Source organism: Mercenaria mercenaria, chromosome 10, assembly GCF_021730395.1.
Source record: "Mercenaria mercenaria strain notata chromosome 10, MADL_Memer_1, whole genome shotgun sequence".
In the NCBI taxonomy this organism is placed as follows: domain Eukaryota; kingdom Metazoa; phylum Mollusca; class Bivalvia; order Venerida; family Veneridae; genus Mercenaria; species Mercenaria mercenaria.
This window is the reverse complement of record NC_069370.1, coordinates 37,595,929-37,610,400: the sequence shown is the minus strand read 5'-3', so window position 1 is coordinate 37,610,400 and position 14,472 is coordinate 37,595,929. Positions and strand designations below refer to the sequence as shown.

General features: G+C 32.7%; 1 protein-coding gene across 5 annotated transcripts in view; it reads left to right on the top strand.

Moving 5' to 3' along the window:
• The window catches only part of LOC123561878 (serine/threonine-protein kinase DCLK1-like), a 65,617-nt gene that overhangs the window by 8,335 nt on the left and 42,810 nt on the right, over nt 1-14,472 (top strand). Inside the window, exons 1-2 of one of the 5 annotated variants that reach the window (XM_053552788.1) lie at nt 24-43; nt 7,532-8,033. In XM_053552788.1, the coding sequence (XP_053408763.1) occupies nt 7,634-8,033 (400 nt within the window). In that variant the 5' untranslated portion in view covers nt 24-43; nt 7,532-7,633. Of the gene's footprint in view, nt 1-23; nt 44-6,158; nt 6,380-7,531; nt 8,034-14,472 lie in introns of those variants that run through there. The other 4 variants (XM_045354559.2, XM_053552789.1, XM_053552790.1 and 1 more) reach the window with 4 other exon arrangements.

Sequence of the window (14,472 nt, the reverse complement as noted above, 5' to 3'; positions counted from 1 at the left end):
GGAAATGAAATAGAAAAAAGACCCTGTCAGTTTTGTCGAAAAGGTCACAAATTATATTATAGGTTGCATTTTTCTAACGAAAAACATTGATTCTGGATTTTAATTTGTCATGTTTTTCCTTGTTTATGAGAAAACAGATACAGGTTTCTTCAGGATGGTCATAAAATCCCAAAACAAACTTGCTGTTTTCTCCAAATTTGTCCGTCTGTTAACTAATTTCATTTCTCAATTTTCATTGTGGGATAGTAATAGCACCTTGTATGATTATATCCAAGCAATAATATGAGCCGCGCCATGAGAAAACCAACATAGTGGCTTTGCGACCAGCATGGATCCAGACCAGCCTGCGCATCCGCGCAGTCTGGTCAGGATCCATGATGTTCGCTAACAGTTTTTAGCTCATCTGATTTTTTGAAAAAAAATGATGAGTTATTGTCATCACTTGAGCGGTTGTCGGCGTCGGCGTCGGCGTCGGCGTTGCCTGGTTAAGTTTTTATGTTTAGGTCAGCTTTTCTCCTAAACTATCAAAGCTATTGCTTTGAAACTTGGAATACTTGTTCACCATCATAAGCTGACCTGTGTAGCAAGAACATAACTCCATCTTGCTTTTGCAAGATTTATGGCCCTTTTGGACTTAGAAAATATCAGATTTCTTGGTTAAGTTTTTATGTTTAGGTCAACTTTTCTCCTAAACTATCAAAGCTATTGCTTTGAAACTTGGAATATCTTGTTCACCATCATAAGCTGACCTGTACATCAAGAAACATAACTCCATCTTGCTTTTTGCAAGAATTATTGCCCTTTTGGACTTAGAAAAATCAGTTTTCTTGGTTAAGTTTTATGTTTAGGTCAGCTTTTATCCTAAAACTATCAAAGCTATTCCTTTAAACTTGCAACACTTGTTCACCATCATAAGCTGACCCTGTACAGCAAGAAACATAACTCCATCTGCTTTTTGCAAGATTTATGGCCCCTTTTGGACTTAGAAAATATCAGATTTCTTGGTTAAGTTTTATGTTTAGGTCAACTTTTTCTCTTAAACTATCAAAGCTATTGCTTTAAAACTTTCAACACTTGTTCACCATCATAAGCTGACCCTGTACAGCAAACAACATAACTCCATCCTACTTTTTGCAATAATTATTGCCCCTTTTGGACTTAGAAAAATCATTTTCTTGGTTGAATATTATGTTTAAGTCAGCTTTTCTCATAAACTATCAAAGCTATTGCTTTAAAACTTGCAACAGTTTTTCACCATCATAAGTGGACACTGTACATCAAGAAACATAACTCTATCCTGCTTTTTGCAAGAGTGATAGCCCTTTTTAGACTTAGAAAATCATGGGTAGGACAATATTTCTATTATACAAAAAAAAATCAGATGAGCGTCAGCACCCGCAAGGCGGTGCTCTTGTTCTAATTGCAATAGACTTTGAAAGCAAACAGCATGGATCCTGACCAGACTGCGCAGATGCGCAGGCTGGTCTGGATCCATGCTGGTTGCAAAGCCACTATGTCTGTTTTCTCATGGCGCGGCTCATACTTTCACCCAGAGATACAAATCAAAATTGGACTATTATGAATTGCAAAAGCACAAGTGGATTCCTAAATGACAAAATGACTTTGGTTTGGTTTGTTTTCGGTTTCAGTGTACCAGTACATTCTAACAGCCTTAACTTTCAGTCATTTTTAACACAGAATTGTAATATTTAAATTTGATACAGCATTTTTGACATTTTAGAAGGTTTGCCAAGAAGCACTTTAAAAATGTAGCAAGTGATCTGTAGATACTTTTTGATCGATAAATTTGATAATATTTTGATAAATATGTGAAAAATAAAACCCTTTGGGAGATAAGTAATCCTTTCTCATAACATAAAAGTGAGAGAGAGTTATCCATTTTTAAATCCGAAAATCAATTATTTGAATTGCCTTTAAAAATGGTTAATGTATTGTAAGTGCACAAATAAAGTTGTCTCAAGGATATACTTATGCACTAAAATTAAATGATCAAATGAAGAAAATAATTATTAGCATGATGTTTTTATATAATGTGAAATTGTAAGGAAAGAAACAGACCAATCTGTGAATTTTTAGAAATATGCCGGACATTTGAAAGTTACCATAACCATAAGATTTTTGATACCCAAAATTAAGATTTTCAAGTCAAGGAAGTTCTGCACATTTGGATCAGATTTTTTCTTTAATGTAGAATTTGATTAAACCCTGACTTTTTAAAACTTCAGAATATACCAAGAAAATTTGGCAGATAAAAAGATACTATCCTGGGTCATGTGTTTAAATTTTGCAAGACTGATTTGAAAAATTTGGACTTTAGGCAAGATTTCATAATTTAGTAAGTGGCTTCTATAGGAAAATCACAATTTTATTAACCTTTTCGCGAATATAAAATTTCCTACAATGTAGGTTTTAATGAAACTTATCACAGTCATAAATGAACATATTAATATGGTCTATAAAATCTATAGGTCCATGTACATCCGCTCATTAAATGTTTTTGCCCAGGCCTGTTATTTGGCTGAAAAATAGCTTGGTATTTTGGCAATAGGGGATAAAAGAATTCATGTTAAGTCAGTTTTAGTGAAACACTGCATAATTTGAAAGAAGCCTTTTGAGGGTTAGAGACCTATAAACGGCCTATATTATATAGGGATGAAAAGCCCTGCTTACCCTTACGAAAATGAAATATGGAAACAAGCTGGCATTAAGCTGCAAGGTAACTGTCAATAGTCTGGCAACAGTCTGTCAAAACAAAAAGGTAACTGGAAATAATCTGACTCCATATGGGAACAAATTTCCCAAGAAAAAAAGTTTAGCTGAAAATTAATATGGACACTATTTCCATATTATTTCCAGTTTCTGGGAATAATCTGAAAACTATATGCAATAAACTGGCTCATTAACAATCAGCATGAAAAACACCTGACAATTTGTCAGCTTGTTTCCAGTGTCTGGAAGAATCGGGCAGGAAAATGGCAAGAAACTGGAAATAAAAACATAATTTCTATAATCAAATTTGAATGAGTACTGAGATACCAGCTTGCATAAAAAAACTTAAGCAAAAAATGCTATGTGGAAAAGGGGTTTATTTTGGGAAAAAAAGTATAGTTATGGGACCTGCTTAGTAAATGTCAGTCATGACATTGAACAAGTGTGTAATTAGTTTCAATCTATAATTTTGTAAAAAAAAACAACATAGGGGCATGTCCAATAACTTTATTCTTTGAATAATCGAGATAAAAAATTACATAAGTGACATATTTTTTGGATTGGCTGTCTGTTGACAGTACATTGGATTAAATTTACTCAGAGCAGATTCTGACAATGCACTGGCTACACAATGGCAATACACTGGCAATATACCCATCTTAGCAATTTTACAGCAGAACAAATATTACAACACCTATCAACTGCCAAGTGTTGCATTTTTCCCAAACTATTTTCGTTTTTCATAGTTTTCCAGCACTGATGGGCACATTGTAAAGGTACTTTTTCATCATTTTACAGTTATTGTTTTAATTGTAACCAGTTCTGTCGCACAATATTTTTTGCTAAAGATACAGAATTTTAAAAGTCATGTATTTTCGCTACCCTGTAAAATTAAACTTTGCGAAATTACCATATCTTTTCAAATTCCCTTGGTTTCAATATTATATTATTTGATAACTGAAATATTCAAATCTTTAATTTATTAAAATTGAGTCAGCAAATGAGTTTAGTCCATTAAAATTTATTTTTTAAACATTAAATAAGGATAAATAGAAAAAAATATATACTGACACTAAACTGGAAAAAACTTCCCCTTTCACTGACAATGCTATGACAACAATGGTAATAAAAACAATTTTCCTAGGGGGAAATAAAAAAAATTAGTAACACTGAGTAGTAAGCGTATATTGGGATACTAATCCATCTTTAGCTCAGTAGGTAGAGCGTCGATCTAGGAACATGGGGTCGCGAGTTCGATCTTAGGACAGGGCTTATGTTCTCCGGACTATTTGATAAATGACATTGTGTCTGAAATCATTAAATCATCCACCTCTGATTCTGTGGGGAAGTTGGCAGTTACTTACAGAGAACAGGTTTATACTGGTACAGAATTCAGGAACCTGGTTAGGTTAACTGCCCCTGTTACATGACTGAAATACTGTTGAAAAACAGCATTAAACCCAAAACAAACAAAAAAACTAGTCCATCTGCCACACTAATGTATACCCCCTGTTACATGACTGAAATACTGTTGAAAAACGGCGTTAAAACCCAAAAAAAAAAAACAAATCATGTATAAGTGCTCATAACTTTGTACTGCATAAAGGAATTTAGTTAAAACTTTAAATAATGATTCCAGTTTGCTAAAGTGTTTTTCTTGTCCATGTAAGAGAGCCTGACATGTTGTGACTGACTATACACTGACAATACAATGACAACACACTGGCAATATGCCGTGTGTTGTCAGAAAAATTTTCCAGTTGATGGCTGTGCACTGACAATAAAAAGGACAACAGATGGAAAGTCCAAAAAGCCGCTTGTTGTCAGTTGTGTATCCAGTGTGTTGCCCGATTGACATTGCATACCAGTTTGTTGCCAGATTGTTGTCAGTGTTTATTTCCAGATACCTCTATTAATTTAGCTTCTTCAAAAAGTTTTAAAATGAAAAATCAATGAAATTTTGTTTAAAATGTCATTACAAACATCACTGAAAACAAACTGTATATAAACTGACAGCAGAAATGGAAGTTAAATTTTACAGCTGGTTTTCAGGTCTGGAATCAGCTGACAAGCCATGGACACATGATGGTTATTAAGTGGCAACACACTGGATCAGTTTATTGTCAGCTCTGGAAATAGGCTGGCAAGTAACTGGATTTTAGAGTATTATTGACTGGAAACACACTGGACATAAACTGACCACACACTGACAATAGGGAAGGTTTTTCATAAGGGTAATCATGTAATAGATCACTACAAGATTTATTTTAGACTTTATATGTTCTGACCTTGTTTCTAACATAAGAATTAATTCTGTAAATTAACCTTTCATTTAAAAGAATGATAGCAATATACTGGTAAGATTTTCAAAGATTTGCATTAAAAATTATGTCTGATAGAAAATTTTAAGTTATTAAGATTTTGATTATCTCCCTTTTGTCAGTTTTGAAAATTACTTACCTGTAAGTCTAAAACTGCAGTTCCAAATAGGTTTAGGTTGTTGGAATAGCTATTAAATAAAAATGTTACACAGGAAATTCCATCACAGTAAAAAGAAATGCACAGCATATTTTCACTTTAAAGGGAGGTAATTACAAATTTTCATAAAGAACATGAAATAGACATTATAATCTAAAAGAAACCTGGCTCTGTATATTTCTTTGAATATCTCCCTCTCTTTGTCATAAATTTTCTTAGCAGGTATGGTTATGATGTCAATAGTGGGATTTCTGCAATGACATGATGTCGCATCATACTACAGGAAAGAACTCATTTTATTTCTTTAACTGAATTTTCTTTTCAAAGAAAACAATTATTGCAGTTGCAGCTGTAAATACAGTCAACTTCTTTTGATTGGAAAAAAATGAAAAAAAAGTTAATTTTATTCAAATATGAAGGATTCCATCAACAAACGTAAACTCTGGATATGCAGAAAATATAGGTGTTGTACTAACTTTCCTGAATGCTTTATGAGTCTAAATCCTAAAAGATCTGATAGGATGTAATTATGTGAATCACCAAAACTTTTGATTGACCACTTTTGAAATTGGATTATAGAGTTTACTGATCAGGTGAATAGCGAATTAGAGAACACTATTTTTAAAGAATACATCCTGTTACAGAACGTTAAACGCAGTAAATGGAACTAAGTTATTTACGTATTGAATCATTGTGATCGCATTTTACCGTATAACGTTGACTGTAAAATAACACTTCAGTTTGTTTGACAGTCTATCATATACTTATATCGAGTTTAGTATTCTATTATATTTTCGCGAGAGATAATCTTATTCGTGTAAATTGATCACAAATACTTATGTTCAAACTATTGATCCTCAGCCCTCGTAGATTGGCAAGTGCCGATTGACCCTGTTTTTATAGCATACTTACGAATTCATACAATACACTCCAAGTTCTTTGAAGGAAAAATGTTTACTGATATTGAAACAATGAATTGTTTGGATTAGCCTCATTCCATCTAAATTAATACAAATAAAGTTTTGGATATAAATTGTTTTAGGACAAAATGTGATTTAAAAGAAATTTAAATCCAGAAATAAGTGTAACTTTAAAAAATATTGTATAACAAAGAGAGGAATAATATTTCTGTATAATTTCTTAAGGATATATTTCTCATTATGATTTCAAGGTAAATATATTTTAAATTATAAATACATTTATTTGTGTAGCGAGTTTGATGAAGATACAATTAGGAAAAAATTATCCTGCAGGAAATAGTTTTTGTAATATTGATATTTCTTTTAAACTCTCTAGTGAATGAGACTGAACAATTTTCAGGTTTGAGTTTACTAAGTTTATTGAAAAGTTTTGTTTCATTTTTAAGTTGATTGATATAATTTTGTTTCTTTTCTATCTTTATTCATAATGTAATTATACTGTGTAATTCTAGTAAATCAATGCCATTTGTCAGAGATATGTAGATTTTTAAAAAAAAAATAATTAAGGTTGGCGACCAGTCTCAGAGCATGAACTTGTCATTGGTTGATTTTAAGAGTTTACTCTGAAACAACCAATGAGATACTACAGATTTTAGACTGGTCTTCACATTCATTATTCTTGCCTGACTGGGTCCAAAGTTATAATCAAGAGCTTTGAGACAAGTCTCACAATACTGTCCTGTCATTGGTCTATTTTAGTTTGAGCTCTGAATTAACCTATTATAAACTTGATTTTTTAGACTGGGCACCAAACACAGGCTTATAAACCTTGGACCCAGGCATCCTTTTTACCTTCCTCAGACCATTCAAACTTTTTATCCTTGGTAACTTGCTTTTTGTTGGACTCTGTTTTAGGTTATATGTGTTCCAAGACACAATTATACCAAAATTAATCCTTCTCTCTCCCTTCAGTATATTACATGGAGGAAAGAATCTATGAAGTTATAAACCAGTCTCAGAATGACAGCATGCCATTGGTCAGTTTCAAATTTGAGTTAAGAATCAGCCAATCGGGTGCTAGAGTTTGAGAATGGTTTTCAAACTTAGCTTTATAACCTTGGACCTAGGAATACGTTAAAAGTGTACCGAAACTTTGATGTACTGAAATACTGTTGAAAAAAGTGTTAGATCAAAATTATGAATTAACTCAGCCGCACATTGTAGAACTGGGTGAATTTCATTACTTTCAAAATGTTCTATATATTAAGAAATATGAAACGGAAATATTATGATAGCATCCAGCATGTTGAAATATATTGATAAATATTGGTATTGTAAAATGTATTTAAATCTCTCCGAATCAACTTGAAATTGTTCATAGTTTTTTCACTGTATCTTTTCAGGCCTTCATAATGATGAAGTAGACACAATATGGTGACATCATTTGCTGGAAGTAGTTCCAAGACTTGATGAACAACAATTTTCTTCAGTTGATGTGATATCTTATGCCAGTTTCAATGACCGAAACTATGGCAAGACGGGCCTTTAACTTTAATACGGTATCGCAGGCCCACCGTGATGTTGTAGACGACCGATACCGAGATCTCAGGCGACCAAGGAAAGTGCGTTTTTTTGTTAACGGAGATCGCTACTTTAAAGGAAAGAAATTATACATAACTCCACATCGTTATTTTAATTTCAATGATCTCCTAAATGACCTGACAGGAAAACTTCCGTCCAATTTGAGCTTGCCATACGGTGTGCGCCAGATTTTTACGCCGGCCAGCGGGCGACGTGTTGTTGATATCGAGGACCTTCAGGATGGCCATGCATATGTTTGTGCTGGATTTGAAGGATATAAACCAATTAAATATGGAAAAGCTGAACTGGAACCTTGGTCTTTAGGTGAGTGTGGTAACAAAGATGGAAAAAGCTAGGAATGTCCCAGAAATTACAAATGTTTTTAGATCTTTGAGTCCAAATTTCAGGACTTTTTGAGAGCATTGATGCACTGTGATTTTTTTGTGCAGCTTCTGCAGTAATTTAGAGCATTGTTAGCAGTTGATTCTGTAGGAGCAAGAAAAATATTCTTTAGAGCAAGCAGTTAATTCTTAGAGCAAGCAAATTATTCTACAGAGCAAGCAAAATATTCTTTTGAGCAAGCAATATATTCTGTTGAGCAAGCAATTAATCCTGTAGGACAAGCAATATGTTCTGTAGGAGCAAGCAAAAAATACAATAGAGCAGGCAAAATATTCAATTGAGCAAGCAAAATATTCAATAGAGCAAGCAATTAATTCTGTTGAGCAAGCAATTAATTCTGTAGGGCAAGCAATTAATTTGATAGGAGCAAGCAAAATATTCTATAGAGCAAGTAAACTATTCCGTTGAGCAAGCAATTAATTCTGTAGGAGCAAGTAAACTATTCTGTAGAGCCAGCAAAATACTATGTAGAAGCAAGCAATATATTCTGTAGGAGCAAGCAATATATTCTGTAGGAGCAAGCGTATTAATCTGTAGGATTTTGAAATAGTGCAATAGTTTTGAAAATAGTTTACTAGTATACACTTCACTTACATCTAGACTAACCATGAGCAACGTTCATTAATATGCACAAATTTAGTTTCTGCCTTTAAGCAGAAATGATTATTATTGTCATATCTAAATAAACAAAAAACGCCAAAGAAACTCTCATGCAAAAAAAAAACTGTATAAAACTGATGCCATATCTTTTATCATCAAAAACAAAAAAAACAACAAAAAAAACAATTTGCATGTTTCCAAATATATTACATGAAAATTTAGTCTTAACCTAGTAGAATCTCAAGGTTGTTAATAATCAAGAAAAGTAAAGATATTTTTTATACCTGCTTGATATAACAATTGAAAAGCAAGAAGTAATAAGTTTTATAAATCTTGCATATTTAAAAAACAATGGACATGATAAAGTTTATAAATATTTTTGATACTAAATTAAGCTGTTTAACCGGGTTTGATCTTTGTTAAAGTCTAAAATGTACAATGGTGTAATCTGTTACATTGTATAACAGCACAAATTTGTCATTTTGCCATTCAACATGTTTAATAAATGAGCCACACTATGAGAAAACCAACATAATGCATTTGCGACCAGCATGGATCCAGACCAGCCTGTGCATCCGCGCAGTCTGGTCAGGATCCATGCTGTTCCCTAATGGTTTCTCTAATTGCAATAGGCTTTGAAAGCGAACAGCATGGATCCTGACCAGACTGCGCGGATGTGCAGGCTGGTGTGGATACATGCTAGTCGCAAATGCACTATGTTGGTTTTCTCATGGTGCGGCTTAAAGGTAGAAGTCTTTTTTTTGTAATCCTAAATTACAGTTTGAAATGAAAAGGGTCATTTTCTAGGTAATAATGGCATGTATTAAATACTGTTAAATTGTTTTATGAAAAAAGTCAGACTGTTCATTACTCCATGCTTGAAGGTATTATAAATTGAACCTGTAAACCAGTCTGAGAATGTGACCATGCTATTGGTCAATTTTGAATTATAACCAGAAGCAGCCAATTAGATTCTTGACTTTTGAAACTGGTTTCCAATTTTATTTTATTTGTTTGCCTGACACATGTACAGTTTTAAAGCAAAATACATAGAACTTTACACATGGAACTTCAGTCATTTCGGTACAAATTTCTATTGTAAGGTTTTGTCATATTAATTGCTACTCTTTACAGTATATGACAGCCTCATTGTAGATAACAGAAAGTGTTCAATATTGACTTGCTGGTGATATTTATAAAAGCAATACGAAAAAATACATTTTCCACTGATAAGAAACATGAAAAAAAAATGTACTGATTTTGCCATGAAGATCAAGTTTTATAATAAACATTTTGTTTTTCTTTCCTTATACAGTCCAAAGTTCATGAAAATTTAAGGTAGCAAAAAATAATGCTAATAATGAAATGGCAAGTACACAGGTTTGTTCAGTATGTAATGTATTGTAATGTAGTGTAATGGAAAAAACGGACTGGTCTTAAGTTAAGTCTATAGAAATTCTATGTACAGCACTTAATATGACCGTTTGAAATATAAGCAGGAAGAACAAATAGGCACAGGCCTTGCAAATTTAAAGAGATACATTTCATTCAATCAATAATAAAAATAGGTATTGACTTAATATTTGCAGTAGAAGGCAATAATTAGGTAAAGCATTCCTTTGATAATTATCTCATCCATCAAAACACCGCTGACGTCTCAAGAACTGGCAGTGTAAGACGTAATTAGTTTTCTGTGTCCCACTCTATACATTTAAATGGAAACTGTTAATATCACTTTAAATTCTTTTATGTGATTTTTAAATCGCAATGTAAATACAATTCTTATACACAAGGCTATAAAAGCATAATGTTATATAATTCTTATCTACCGAAGGCCCTTGAAAATTGAAGCAGCCTTGATATTATTCTATATGAGCCGTGCCATGAGAAAACCAACATAGTGGGTATGCGACCAGCATGGATCCAGACCAGCCTGCGCATCCGCGCAGTCTGGTCAGGCTCCATGCTGTTCGCTTTTAAAGCCTATTGGAATTGGAGAAACTATTAGCGAACAGCATGGAGCCTGACCAGACTGCGCGGATGCGCAGGCTGGTCTGGATCCATGCTGGTCGCATACCCACTATGTTGGTTTTCCCATGGCATGGCTCAATTATAGCTTTTATAAACACTGATATTAAATCATTCAAATGCAAGCGTACTTTGATTTATAAGGAGTTTTATTGCATTAAAATTTTTAAAAGTAAAACAAAAAAGTAAACTTGGCAATTTATTGGTGTGTATCAGACACAGATAAATCATTTAAATGCAAGTTTTCTGTGATTTTATCAGGAGCTCTATTTCATTAAAAATATTTATTTATAAAATAAAACAAAAGGTTAAAGTAAACGAGGCTATTATTTGGTGTGTATCCAGATATCTAAATTTTTCTAGGCATTCAAGTTGGCAAGACATTTCAGTACATTTTAGAAATGTAGTTAGTCTTTTTTACAGTAAACTATAAGGTCTTTGTAACAGACCATTTTGTTACAAAAATGATTTTTTACAGAATTTATGAAAAATATTTTGAAATATATGTCACAAATTTGTGTTTGATTGCTGTTAACCTCATTTGACTGTAAAATAACTTTTGCAAAGAAAACGTTCCTTTTTTTATACACATTGAAATTAGTTTAATGTAGGATTTTGGGAAGTCACAAATTATCAGTTGATAAAGTGGGATATTTAAACAGTATGTGCATAATCTTTAACTGACGCTATTGATTTGCAAAGAGGATAACGGAAAAATGTTTAAATTTTGTAATAAACGCAAAATGTGTCTGTTAGTATTACAATATGGCCAGATTAGAAACTTTATTGGAGTTTTCCTATCTCCATAACTGATCCTTTTGTCCGCATAATCTCAGACTTTGTACTGTAATAATGATTTTAACACCACAATGTCGTCAGTTTTATTGCATTATTTGTATAGAGCGATAAAAATTTCTCGATATATCAATGATCAATACTGTATCCTAGGTTTTCGTGTAATCCCCCCGTATTTCTTACTGGTCGGAGGCTACTTTGTGTCAACATAGCTTGTCATTAATATGGCGGATCATAGTCAGGGAGGTCATTCTTTAAGCTGTGGAGCGCTGTTACCTAGCTATCTGAGCCATAAAATGCATTCTTCTTACCTGCACTGATAATTATTATGAACCTTCACGACAAACAGCGAAGCTTTGTAGAATCTGATTTATTATAAATGTTCGATTGAAAGACGAATTGAAACATTTGACAGGGGAAATGACGAAAAAAGATATTGGCATAACACATTATATTTAAGACTCCATAGAAATTAATAGGTAATTAGTGGTTAGATGCAAGAATAATAACAGACTGTTGTGCTTAATTGGCAAATAACTGCGTCTAATAACCGACTGCATGATTTCACTGGTGAAATAACAGCGTCATATGTTTTAAATATTGATGAATGATAACAGGTTAAATTGCTGATTTGATTGCCACAGCTGGTTGCATAGAATCATCAATAATGTGAACAATAAATGATTTAAACTACTGGTTTTATGTTACGCTCAACCCTTCCTTATACAAAACACTTTTAAGGTTCTTGATTAAAGCTAACTTTCGAGAGAATCAGATAAATAACAATAGTCAAAAGTTAATATTAAAGCGAAAATTGTGCACTAAACATGTATTTCAGCTAGTATACTGTAAAAAGAAAGACTTCAAGCATTTTATGTTGTAATGCTACCTGACGAGAAGATATGAGGTACTATCAACATTTAAGTAAAGAACACAAATGTACCACAAGATTTATGAAAATTTTAACTATTGAAAAGAAATTTAAGTATATATCAAGCATTTATTTTAATATAGATAGGATAGGCTTCATACAGGTATTTTCGTAAGTGCTAAATCTAGTTTTTCTTTTTATTTGAAGAGTTACTGTAAGTTTTGGCCATACATTTAGCACATAATATAGGAAAGTTTTTGACAAGTCATTGAAAAGTGATATTCGACTTCAACAGCATTTGAATTACAATTTCTACATATTCTAATTAAAAATGATGAAGAAACAACATTCAGTTACACAGCAATGCAAACAAACTAAACTCATCCTTTGGGAATCATTCTTACAATACAATAGATCAAAACAAATAGCTTCATCTATCCCATTAGTTCTGGGATTTAGAAATGTTTCATGTAGCTTCACTGTGAGCTTCTTTCGTTTTGTTCCTGCATTTATGTCTATCTGCTGGTGCGTATTCAGTATCAGATCTGTGGTAAAGTTTGGTTGATTTGATACTATTATTGGCAATATTAATACTGTTTTTAACATCTCATTAATTTGGAATTATTCGAAATGATTAGGAATTATTTACCTAATTAATTTAGTAATAGCAGATTGATTTGGAATTATTTGATGCCTGTTAGATTTAGGCTACCTTTAGGGCAAGAAATTTCTACCTGACAGGTCTTTTACCCTAGTATCATGCTGGACACAATTGATTCTGCCTTTGCGGCCAGTGTAGATCATGATCAGCCTGCATATCTGTGCAGTCTGATCAAGACCTGCACTGTTTGCCATTCAATCAGTATCATTTTGGTAAGCACCCCTTTTAACAGTTTGGTTACTGGTACTGTCCAAATTGAAAGATGGACAAGGTCATAATAGAAATTTAGCAGAGTAAAGGTTAATAATTAAGGAAAGGCTTAATAAGGCATTTTTGTCTTAGTAATAATGAGTTTTCATTCAGTATGTTTTTACAAAATAGTATGTATATTTATACCTTTTGAAAATTCTGTCTTGTGACTTGTCTTGGAATTTGATATATTTTAAAGTTTTTAGTAAACACTTTAAAAGTGTTTTCAAGATAAATGAAGACAAATTCAATATTCTTTTTCATCTCTGTTTTTCAAAAGACATTAGTAAAATGCTTTAAGCGGTTGAAGCTGTTATTTTTGCATTTTTGAAGTGTCAACATACATTTTTGGGGGAATTGAAATCCTCTCAATGTTTGTTTGGAACTTCCGAATTCTTGCCTTTGGTACAGACATTCTGACATAAAATTACATTTTTGCAGTGTGTCATGCAAGTAGAAACATAGACGTTATTTTATTTTTTGGTTTATTTTATGTAAGAATTTGTTTGAAAAGAAGATGCTCACAATTTGCTCACCAAGTGTGAACAAGCCGCTTTAAGGTAGTGCACCCATAACGACAGTTGTCAATTTCCATGTGATTACATTCTCCATACTGTATATTTTCGCTTATAAGACACACGCATTATAAGACGCACCCCGACATCGGACATGCAGTCTTGGGTTTTTTTTGCATTGACCCTTGTATAAGACGCGGTCATTTTTTGATGAACAGAAAATTATATTTCATAAGAGCTGAAGGATGCCAAAGTCTTGGAAGGAGAATATATAAACACATGGAAATAGCCAATTGTCGTCATGGGTCCATTACCTTAACTGTTAATAAATACAAACTCCAAATTTTAAGATGTGAATCATTATTAACAGGTAGGAATTTCTTGCCTCCTTAGAAATTATAACAAAATTTTTATATATATTTAGCTCTGTTCTATTTAATAAAACTATATGTTTACTGTTAGTATAATATATTTTATTTCTGAAAGACGTGATCTAATGCTTGCTCTTGTTTCGTTTCAGCAGCAGGTAGATACAAGTAGTATAGTATGATTTTCTTTTCCAGCACCTTTAAAAACTATTAAAGCAGCTTTTTTATGTATGGCTTTCAAAAACTGGCGTGATTTTTCCTTTTCTGTGTTACA